At 41.4% G+C, this 12,185-nt stretch overlaps 1 protein-coding gene across 1 annotated transcript in view; it reads left to right on the forward strand.

Moving 5' to 3' along the window:
- PTPRT (protein tyrosine phosphatase, receptor type, T) overlaps window positions 1–12,185 on the forward strand; it is a 342,215-nt gene that overhangs the window by 261,171 nt on the left and 68,859 nt on the right. The window contains exon 13 of the mRNA XM_009318657.1: window positions 7,799–7,931. Coding sequence (XP_009316932.1) covers window positions 7,799–7,931 — 133 coding nt within the window. The remainder of the gene's footprint in view (window positions 1–7,798; window positions 7,932–12,185) is intronic.

The raw sequence follows: 12,185 nt of genomic DNA on the forward strand, positions 1-12,185 counted from the left end.
TGGCTCTCTTCTTGTCATTAATATATTTGTAAAAACATTTTTTGTTGTCTTTAACGACAGCGGCCAGATTGCATTCTAGCTGGGCTTTTGCCTTTCTCATTTCCTCTCTGCACGACCTAACGAGATCCCTGTACTCTTCTTGAGTTGCCTGCCCCTTCTTCCACAAGTGGTAAACTCTCCTTTTTTTTCCTGAGTCCCAGCAAGACCTCCCCGTTCAGCCAGGCTGGTCGTAAGGTTTGGTTTATTTAGTTTTAACGCAAGGAGCAATGCATGATGACTTGCTTGTGAAATTCAGAGTCGGGTTTTTTTTCCCCTCTTCTGCTTGAAGGTTTGCAGGAGGAACTGTCTGAATGTCCCCTGAAGCCTTCTGCACAGGGGCTGAGAGATGGGGCAGAGGAGGGGGCAGCCATAGGTGGAGAAGCGGGAGGAGGGCTGTTACACTTTGGAGGACAGCAGTGTTGCATGTTCCTAACCTTCATACGCTTACACCAACTTATTTGGGTAGTCAGTATTTCTTCTTCATTTCCTGATATCTGGAGGTGCTTTCTAAGGTGTATCAGGCGCTGGTCAGGTACTGTGGATCACTTAAGTTTTTCATAAGCAGATTATCATTGTCAGTGTCCTTAGATACCACTTCCAAAGGCATGAGAAACCCAAGGCTATTACAAACACATTATGCCTCTGTTCCCTTAAATAGATTTTTCAGTGAGCCAATGTTCAGAAACAGGGTTGTTGTTATTAATGCATTAGCTTCTCAGTTTCTTCCAGGAACTGGACATTTAAAAAACTATATGGTAGCATTAGGATATGTGACAATGTCACAAGAGAGGTAGGTGTGAAAGAGACTGTTTCGTACTACTGTAAAGGAAAAGAAAAATCTTCATTCAAGACATGCCTGAAAGCACAGAAAGTTTCCCAGTATTTTATGCAGCACACGTAGAGCGTGTATACGCAGACTCCCTAATGCATTGGCCATATGACTCCCTTTTTACTGTAAAGCGGTGAGTATCCTCCTTTGCATGCTGCTCAGTCAGCTCGAGGGTGAAGTCTTACCGGGCGCGGTTTTTGTAGGCCACCGTGGTACTTAAAGCACCTTTGACCAGCTAGGCTTGAAAGGTGACCTTATTTCAGTATTCATTTTATACCTACCTCTGGACTTTGCTCACTGTTTTTGTGATTTCTGCAGCTGGGGTAGCTGTGGATTTTTAATGATAACCATGATGAGAGCAGAGTAACTGCTTAGAGGGGACTAGCTGGTGCGAAGGTTGATTAGTTTTTGTTCGTAGGGTGCGACGAGTCTATTACACATCCATAGCATTGTCATGCACTGTAAAGTTTTTGCCTGTATCAGTCAAAAGATTGATCTCCCTGTGTCTGTTTAAGACCATATAAAAATTAAGTCACATCTGTAAACTTGAACTTGTGATAATGGGGATTTTACTTTTTTCAATTTTTACAATTTCAAGCTAGTTTCTAAATAGCTCTGCGAAATAGCTGCTCTTTGTCTGAGCTCTTCTCTCAAGTAAATGTAATAACCTTTCTCATTCTGGGGGGCCATATATCTGCCTTTAGCACAAATTAAGTGCTTCTGTTCTGAAGAGAGAGGAAGAAAAACAGGAGGAGAAAAGAAAAGCCTTTGTGGTGGATTTGCCCGGAATCTCCAGAATCAATTATTCTCTTACTACTATTTTTTAATTCTCATTCAGTTTAGTAATGCTAATCTTGATTCCTCGCTGCGTGTTTACTTTCATCCTCCTACAGATTCAACCTGTATGCCTGATAATCCCTCATATAAATTCTGGTCTGTCTTTCTCTCCAGGACTGCTTTGTTTGGCTACTCTCTCCGCTTAGAATATGGCTGAAAGCTTTTGGCTCTCATCATTCTTTCCATTCCTTTAGAGCTTTTTTTAAAGAAATGAGAATGTCTCATTGTAGTCTTAAGTCTGTGCTGTTTGCAGTCGTCAATAACTGGAGGAGGAAAATTGGTGTAGTAACGTTATGTGCAGTGATACTGACGGTGGTATTCATTTGTTTAATGAATTACAACAAAGAAATAGCCAAAGTGGAATCTGTGTTTCAGATCTGATGGGTTGTTTCATTTCGTTGGCTTATGGTACACGGAAGCGCTGGCACCGTGCATAGCTTTTTTTCGTCCCAGTACTCTGGTATACACTGCTGAAGGTTGCAAACTACTCTGTCTTCCCCAACCCATGCATGTGGCCAGCTGCCGCAGAGGGCTGTTGCTGGGTAGCGCTGGCTAACAGGTATTCTGGATCAAGATGTAAAACGGTGCCCTTCCACCTGTATCTCAACGTTATCGTTCTTAGAGGTACCTGTCTGCCCTTGTGTTTGCGTACCAGAGACTATGTTTCAGAGGTATAGATATAATCAGGATCTGGAAATGTAAGGGAAAACATTTCTACATGCAGAGATGCTTTAATCATTTGTAGGCCACTCACATAGAAAGCACACCATTAAAAAAAAAAAGAAAAAGAAAAGGAAATCATGTTTACAAGTGATTTGAGAATAACTGTCTTTTGAAAATAAGCCTCTAGGCCTATTAGGAAATTTTGCATTCGGCATGCTGCCTGCCCATTATGTGCTACAAAGAAATTACTCTGATTGAGCAGCTCATTTTAACTCATAATGACTTTGAACCCATTATTTTTCATTATTTTTTCTGGGTTAAATAATGCTTTGCAATAATTTTTCTGATTGTTTTTTGTTTCAAGAGTGACTTTCTGTCTGAAGAAGTTGTATTCTTAGGCGTTACGAATTTGAAACCAAACCTAGTCTTTGCCAGACTGACTTGTTCCCTTTCTGGGTCTTTCCTGTCACCTGGCCGTGGCCGAACCTCCCGTTACTTGTGTTGCTTCTCTCATTTTGTCCCTCCCTCATTTACACTTGCACCGGCTTTTTCTTGCCCCTGGGTATTCGACCCAGCTGTACTTAGAGCCATTTTGTTTGCTTTGTCTTCTCCTCCTGTTGTGTTACCAGAATCTCTCGCCTGTGCAGTGACACGGCTACTGATGATTGTGGTACCACTTCCATCGCAGGACTTTGTGCTTTATGCCTCGCCAGTTGGAAATCTGACATAAATACCCGTCTTTTCCTCCTGCCTATGGCTCTTTTGAATTCTTTTTCCTGTCAGTTACGTTTTTTTTAATGCAGTATGGTAATTGCTGCTTTAAATAAAGAACGTTTCAAATTACAGTTTGTGAAATAGGTTTTATAGAAGAAATCTGTATTATCAGTCCTGTTGAGCTACATGAACTCAATAATCATTCTTTCCTGGATGTTCTTCACTGTGCCACCTCTACAGAGAAGGTCACTTTATATCTGGTGGCTTATTGTTTTCAAATAATATATCTGTGCATAAATTGCTGGGTGAAAGATTGCCACGGTATCTTTCACTTAGCTGCCGTTTCTGTTTCTCCCTCCATCCCACCCCGTACCTCCCGTCTCCCCTGTCCCCATCTGTGAGAGGTTGCGTGCTCTGATGGAATTGCCACAGGGTGTCAGTCCAGAAATGTCAGTCCTCAGCTCTGCTGTTGGGTGCCTGTGATGCCAAAGGCATATCCTTAATCTTTCTAGATCTATAAAGTAAATGACATAATTTGTTACTGACCTTGCATGAGCATTAAGAGGATTTAAAGTACTTATGAATATCGCTCTAGGAGTGTGTAGCGCTACATATGAACGCTTGCTGGTAAGTGGATGATTTTTCACTTTCTTAGCATTTTGAGAAGGTTCTTCTCTTTAGTTATGACTAGCAAAAACTTGAGTTTAGGCTTTTGGAATCACTTGCAAACCATCTCCCAGCTCAAAGTAGCTAAACACGTCATCACTTCCTTGCGGACATGAAACACTTCCAGCTGAAAAAATCTTCTGAAAGATTTAACTCTGGAATACAAATGGCAGCCCGCTATACTGAAATTAATTTTGGATTTCAAAATTCTTGTCCTTAAGTTATCAGCCACTGCAGGGCCAGCTTTAACCATGATCTGAATCAGGGAGGAATTCAAAAGGTTGAAAGCCGCAAGGAGCTGGCACAATATGAAACCATGCTTCCAGTAGTTGCATCTTACTGAACTAGTCTGGGATTTAGGTATCTATGAACCCACAGCAGGATAGCCAGATTAGACCTTGGGTGCCCGTGAGTGCGTTACTAAAAAAAACGCTTCAGTGCTTGATGATCCATAAACCTGACTTCTCGTGGGCTGATGAGGCAGGCGGCTCTGGGAAAGAACCCATTTGCCCCTGCTCTGCTCTCTCTGCATCTCTGCAGCATCACCAGAACAGTATCTCCCAAGAATGTGCTGCGTGTAATGTGTTCTGTCTCACTGCAAGATGCTGGATCTCTGGGAATCTTGGAAGGGGTTGAAAAAGCAAAGTAAATTAGGTTGGTGGGAAAGGACTAAAATCTTGAAATAGCTATGAATGCAAAAGGGAGTGCTGGGTGAATGCCTGTGAAAGTTAGATTTGTGCCACTGGTCAAGCTTCTGGGAAAGCACATTTTGTACAGTACATAAATGTGTATCTCTGAAAGTAGTAGCCTGGTCTAGCAGATAATGCACAGATAGGGAGTCAAGGGATCTACGGTCTGCTTCTCTGACACTGTCTTCTATCATTTGCTTTCCTTATTAAGAAAGTAAGCTTAGGGCAGAAAATTGTCCTATTTCATGTTAGTATAGTGTAATGGGGTCCTGGCCTTAGCCACTGGGTGCCACTGAAATACACACAGTAATGACAGTGGTGACCTGTTCTATATCCTATTATTCCAGTATCCAGCTTCAGTCACAAGGAACAATTTATTCCAGGAAAGGTGGTGGAAGTAGCCACTAGAAAATATGGTTATAGTTTATTTTCTTTCCCTTTTAATGTCAACAGTATATAAACATTGTTTTTCAGAAAGAAAAGGGTGGCCTCTCCTCAAGTACAGTAGTGCAGAGCTTTCCAAGTGTATTTAAAGACATTTGTATGAAATGGCCATCTGAGCAATTTTTATGGGCTTCTGTGCTCAGAGGATTTCAGATCTGCCTGCATGCTGGTAAAGGAGAGAAGCAAAACTGAATTGTGGGAAAGTGTTACTCTCAGGAGCAGCAGAAGTCATCTTCTGCAAGTACAGTAACAGCTCACAGACCTCCTTCTGCCAGAACAGAAACGTTCTCCTTACCTACAGTTGGTGGTGGTGCAGGTGGGAGTACAAGCAACCATAGCAGATTGCATTAGGCATCTACCAGGAAGATACGCCAGAACGGCAGCAAAACAAGGGACTTTTGTGGTAATGTTTCATTGCAAAGCTTTAAGAGTCCAAGACCCAGGAATTTACTGACACTGTCATATTATCAATTCCTAGGCACTATTAGCTGAGATAACTTACAAATGATTGGAGTAGTAGCCTAAAGGAATTGTTGGCCTTTGCCAAGACAGATAGAAAGAGTTACATAGAAGATTCAAGTGAATCAGTCACCACAGTGTGTAGGTGTCAGGATGGGTAAGCCTTTATTCTCTTTCTAGAACTGCAGTAGTTTACAGTGGGACGAGAAATATCAAATTAAAATACACTGACCACACATTGCCTGTAGTAACAAGCAACAGCCTGGCAAAATCAAACCAATCTAGTGGATTAGAGGATGGAGTTGACAGCATGTTCTTAACTTTTTTTAACGTGGCTCACAATTCATGAGAGTATTCAGATGGTACAAAAATGGAGGGGGGCCGACTGTGCTGTTTGTGGTAGAAAACCATTCTCCAACCCCTGTTATTTAGAGTCATAGGAGTAACTGCAACTCAAGTGAAGGATAATTTGGAGTTCTTCTGAGTTTCACTTCAAACAGAGTTTTAGTCATTTTCAGGGAAAAATTGTACCTTTATCATTTACTTTGTTGTGTGATAGTGTCGGGATTGCCTGTATGATGGCATATAGCCCACGTTTTGGGCAGATTTGATCCAAGATTGTAAGAGATGTTGTCCATAAAGATGGTAATATGCAACCGATACGTGATTCTATTTTCACGCTCAGGAGTCCCATTAATGCATTTCAGACATGTGCGCACGGAAGTTACCAGTGAACTCATAATGGGAAAATTGGTGGACGCAGTGGAGTTGTCAGGGACAAAAAGCTGAAAATTACATGTGTGTTTCAAACAGCCAGCATTTTTGCTTGGTAAATATTGTGTTTTGCTGTGGCAAACTAGATTAACAGCTTAGCTGTAGGAAAAGTGAAATCATACTTTTATCACTGCATGTGGTGAGTTTTCTTGTTTTGCATTCATTGTGTCATTGTTCTATGTGTACTCTTCAAGATATGATGAGAGGAGAATAAAACACTTTATTCAAGATCAGATCCTCATCCCTGGAAGTCCATCAGCTAAGGCCCTATTCAGAACATATCAGAAAGCCCTATATTCAGTTATGTGATTTGATCATGGTCACCATTGGGACTCATCCTTGCAGACAGAGATCTTTTAAAGCATATGCAGTTTAACGTGTGGCAAATGGGCAAAAGAATAACCCAGTGGGGCTTTCTGCTGTCTCACCAACATATGGACTTGATCGAATATTATCTCCCCAAGCAACTGACTTCATGAACAGAAGTGATTCAGCTTCTGAAGGTCAGCAACACAGAGTTGTTAAAAGAGCAAAACATTGCGGTCTTCTGATGACAGCAATATTTTCCACCTTTGATTCCCTTTTCCTACTGCGTTTAAGCTGTAGCGGAAGACTTGGCTGGCTCCAACAGCAAAGGTGAAGCCCAAGATAAGATTATGATCTCATGTAACATGAATTCATTTAACTTCTTCAAATGCAACGGTGATATTTTTAGGAGTAGTTAAGTATATCAGGAATATAATAAAGATAGGCTTATTTAGTCTTTAGAGTAGCCACGACTGGGGCTTTCTAAATAAAGCTCAGTGGTTTAAGCTATATTTGAAAAAATTCTGTGCAGCAAGTAGTGAAGCCAGCAGAGCTAAGGTATATAATAAGCACTATACAAGTAGTCCCAGCAACAGGGGAGAGGGTGGCATTCTGCAAGGTCCTCAGTTACTGCGGCGGCAAAAGACCCTTAAAGTCAGATCGTGACAAGGAAGTAAAAGAAGAAATTCTGTGCAAATAATGTTCCTAAATATGTTTCAGTTTTAGGTGTGTAGGCTTTACTCTTAAAAAACCAAAAGTTTCAAATAGAAATTACGTTGTCTTGCCTGGGCTGCAGAAGAACTCATGCATGGAATACCACATAGATGATGTGGAGGGTGCTCTGTGCATTGAATTAATGCTTGTTACATGCGTAATTGTAACCATATGTTTAGGAAAGCCAGGCCTCCAGTATAGTGAGAAATGCAGATGTGTTCTGATTTAGAAGAAAAAAAGTTTCTGCAAGTAGTATTATGGGATATGTTACTGCAAACTTTTACATTCATTATTTCGATGAGTAAGGAGGGATTGCACCTCCACTTACGCTATTGGAGATGAAAATTATAACTACTATTAATTCTCCTGCTTCTGGGTGTATGCTGAGTGCTTCAGAAGAGTAAATTCCCCATTGCAATATAATATGGTAAAATATTAGAGTCAGTTGCATTACACTGGGATTTTACACCCAATTACTGCTCTGAATTATCTGTCATTAGCCCTTATTAGGGGCGGATTTGGTTAGATGGACAATTGTCTATTGCACTTTGATTGCAAATATGTTGTTAGGCTTCCAAATGAATATTTAAAGTGGATCATTGCACGATTTTTCTACAAATTCTCTTTTTATCTCCTCCTTCCTCTCCTTCTGTCTTTTAAGGAGCTTCTACCCAGAATTCCAATGCAGTGGAACCAGAAAAACAAGTTGACAGCACGGTGAAAATGGCCGGAGTTATAGCTGGTCTTCTGATGTTTGTTATTATCCTCTTGGGGGCAATGCTTACCATCAAGAGAAGGTAAGTTTCTGCTTTGCTTCCATCTTGGACTTTCCGGCTAGAGTGTTGTTACTTCAAAAAGAAGAATAAATTTGGTAGAGATAAAACATTCCATTTGTGTTACAGAGGGCAGCAGGTAATATCTATTTCTGTAACGCTACCACTAAGAAGTTGTAGTCCCAGAAGAGATGCCTGTTCTGGCAGATACTATATGAACAACAAAAGAATGGTTGTTACTGCAAAGAGTTAATGATAATTAATTGGTAATTAATGAGAAGGGGTAGCTCATAAATAAGCATGGAGAAGTACAAAGTGATAATGAGGCAATGGAAGTGGGCATGTGAGCCTGTGCAGGTAGCACAACAGTGCTCTAATAGAAGACAAGAATTCTTTCTTAACAGCCAAGAAAAATAATGTCTTAAAATAATGTGATCAGCCGTCTTGTTCCCAAGTGAGTCTTGATGAGAGATATTTTCACGCAGCAATTTCTTTGCAGCCAGTGTTCATCTGGAATATTACATCTTGCTGAGGGTTAGAATCTTTCCAAGAGTTAGCTGTAGTTTACCGGGGAATGAAACTTGGAAAAATCATGTATGGTAATGAAATTTGTTCAAATAGTTCATTTTGTATGATTTTCTTTGGACCATTTGCACTTACACTTTGAAGTAGACTATAGTAGTTGCTACTATTTGAAGAGTTCCGCATTTACAGTGTAATATACTGATTCAGAAAACCACTCAGGCGAGAGGTTTTCTTGAGAAAAGGGTGTATTTTGTATACATTTTTACCAGTCACATTTCTGAAGTGAACCCTTCTTTTCAACAGTAATTTGATTCTAAATGAACAGGAGCTAGGTAGCCTGGCAGCCCCTTGTCTAGGGTGCAGGTAGCACTACATGCGAGAGCCTCGATGATTTTACTTGGTCTTTTGCAGGGAGTGCAGCTTTTCAAAGCAAAGCTCTGTTTCTTTGAGATCTCTTATCTCTATGACAAACAGTCCCACATTTCCTGAAAATAAGAGCAGCAGTTAAATCTAGATATGATCTCCTCTATCTTAATCCAGAGCACATATGCAAATGGAATAGCTCTATGCTACAGAAGCTGGAGTGCAGGGCTGCTGTTCAGGAGGACCTTGAGAGGCTGGAGAAATGGGCTGATGGGAACCTCGTGAAGTTTAGCAAAGGCAAAGTCCTGCATCTGGGACGGAGTAACCCCATACAACAGTACAGGCAGGTTTGTGGAGAAGGACCTGGAGGTCTCGGTGGACGGGTCAAACACAAGTCAGCCATTTGCCCTTGCAGCAAAGGTCAACTGCGTCCGGGGCCGTGTTAGCAAGAGTGTAACCAGCAGGTTGAGGCAAGTGATTATTCCCTTCTGTTTGCCATTGGTGAGATTGCTCTGGGCATACTGTGTCCAGTTTGGGAATCCTCAGTACAAGAAAGGCACTGATATATTAGAGCAAGTCCAGAGGAGGGTTACCAAAATGGTTCGGAGGTGGAGAATCTCCATCCTTGGAGAAATTAAAAACTTGACTTGGACAAGGCCCTGAGGGACTTCCTGCAAGTGAAACTGGTTTAAGCAGGAGGTTGGACCAGATGTCCTTTGAGTAGCCTTTCCAAATTATGTAATTCTGCAAAACCTATCAGATAAGTACTGACTACTGTGAATTCCTGTTGAATTAACTGAAGGTGTGGGCAATCTAGACTTTTAATCCAATTTTTGTTGTGTGCAAAATTTCAGATTTTGTGGACAAATGTGTATGTGTTTTGTAGTCACATCTACTACACTTTTGTTCCATGTTAAACCCAAACAGTATAGATGTCGCTGATTCCAGTCTCCTGGGAGCTTTTCAGTTCATAAGCAGAAAAAAATCAGATGCCTCCAATGAAAAACAGAAAAAGAGTTTCAGGAAAAATTGAGCTGGGTTTCTGGTTTGTTTAATGCCCAGCCCTCATCCATTCCTATCCTAAATGTTCTTTAAGAAAAGCTTTTATTTTCAGCTTGAAAAGTAAAACTTGTAAGGAAAACTGTCAGAGTAATGGCACATCTGAACATCCTGGTGTTGTTTCCTAAGCTATTAAAAGTTGATAGCATTTCTGTCCCACGATGTATTATTATTATAAATCACGTATATTGCTGGGCAGAAAACAAACAATGATGACCAGGAACTCCTTATTTGAGGGCAGTTTCTTTATGGTGTAGCCTGCCAAGAACTAAATCAGAGAGGTAAGGATACTCTTATGAGGCAATATACTTTAAATACTAAGGAGGAGGTAATACGCGTAATCTCTCTGTATTTTCTCAAATTTTCAGATTTCACATCAAACTCCTTTTCCAAAACAGCCTACCACATCTTTCAAAATGTAAATGTGGGACTCGTCCTGTTAAACACTGTGATTGCTGCCAATCTATTTTTTGTATAAATTTGAAAACAGTTAGGAAATTTCTCAGAGGTAGGATTATGGGCAAGTAATTTTTTTTCCCCAAACACTGTGGAAGAAATCTTCATCATTCTCATTCTGATGAATGCATCGATGTGGAGAAGTCTGGATACATACAGAATCATAGAATGGTTTCAGTTGGAAAGGACCTCTAAGGGTCATCTAGTCCAGCCCCCCTGCCGTGGGCAGGGACATCTTCAACTAGATCAGGTTGCTCAGAGCCCCGTCCAGCCTGACCTGGAATGTTTCCAGGGATGGGGCATCCACCACCTCTCTGGGCAACCTGTGCCAGTGCTTCACCACCCTCAGCATAAAAAATTTCTCCCTTATATCTAGTCTAAATCTATCCCCCTTTAGTTTAAAGCCATTCCCCCTTGTCCTGTCGCAACAGGCCCTGCTAAAAAGTTTGCCGCCATCTTTTTTATAAGCCCCCTTTAAGTACTGACAGGCTGCAATAAGGTCTCCCCGGAGCCTTCTCTTCTCCAGGCTGAACAACCCCAACTCTCTCAGCCTTTCCTCACAGCAGAGGTGTTCCATCCCCCTGATCATTTTCGTGGCCTCCTCTGGACCCGCTCCAACAGGTCCGTGTTTTTCTTATGCTGAGGGCTCCAGAGCTGGACGCAGTGCTGCAGGGGGGGTCTCACCAGAGCAGAGCAGAGGGGCAGAATCCCCTCCCTCGACCTGCTGGCCACGCTGCTTTGGATGCAGCCCAGGATACGATTGGCCTTAGGGCTGCTCTCAGTCCCTTCATCCCCCAGCCTGTATTGATACCGGGGGTTGCCCCGACCCAGGTGCAGGACCTTGCACTTGGCCTTGTTAAACCTCATGAGGTTCTCACAGGCCCACTTCTCAAGCTTGTCCAGGTCCAATGATTCAACGTCTTTGATTAATCTTCTGTCTTCCAGTGGAAGCTGGAAAACCAGCAAAAGGCCAGGTTATCAGTATGTAGAAATCCTTCAAAGAAAAAGTAAAAATTCACGGCTGATGTAGAGTCTTAGATTATTGGGTTTTTTGCTTTTATTTTTTATTTAAATGGACTCTACATATTTTATGCAGAATATAACAAACTTTTATTAGAGGTCAGGAGGAGACTTAGAGACTGTATTATATAGTTTAGTTAGCAGGTATATAAAATCACTGCATTTTAGCTCTAATTTTTTTCTGATGCATGTCTAACTCAGATAAGTAAATGATGGGTAAATCTATCAAGATTGAGCTTTTTCCAACATTTCATTCTTATGATGTTTTGACTGTCATGACTGCTGCAATATAAGTTGATATCTCATACAGAGAGAAACACAGACAAACGCAGAATCAAAAATACTCATAACACAGAGGAAGTTCTAGGGGCTGGAGTCTGAGGACCCATTTGCTTGATATAAACATTCCCAAGCTAGTGCTGACCTGAGCTGGCCCCCTAACGCAGTGCACACGTTCTTCTGTGGAACTAGCCTGGTCCCAAAAGCAGCAACGTTTAGTGAATTTGGGTGTGATGCCCCATGCACAGAACTTGGCTATATCTGGCTTTGCCATAGGCTCTGTTAACCTGGGCATCTTTCTTCAAAATTAAAATTAGAAAGGAGGTGAGTGGGAGTATTAGAAATAAAAATTGTCCCCTTTTTCTTTCTAGAGCTGGAAAATTACATTTTCCTCTGTGTCGTTCCCCCCGACCCAGTGCAAACAGGCAAAATCACTGCAGTCTCTATCTCGATTTGCCTGTTTGCTGTCATTTGCAAGGTCACCCACTGGAACACACGCTATTATAAGAAATAAACTGGCTCATCGACGTTAAAATCTTTTCCATTCAGAAGCTATAACAGTGCAGAAAGAGGTTT

This window comes from Pygoscelis adeliae, unplaced genomic scaffold (genome assembly GCF_000699105.1).
Source record: "Pygoscelis adeliae isolate BGI_AS28 unplaced genomic scaffold, ASM69910v1 Scaffold72, whole genome shotgun sequence".
In the NCBI taxonomy this organism is placed as follows: domain Eukaryota; kingdom Metazoa; phylum Chordata; class Aves; order Sphenisciformes; family Spheniscidae; genus Pygoscelis; species Pygoscelis adeliae.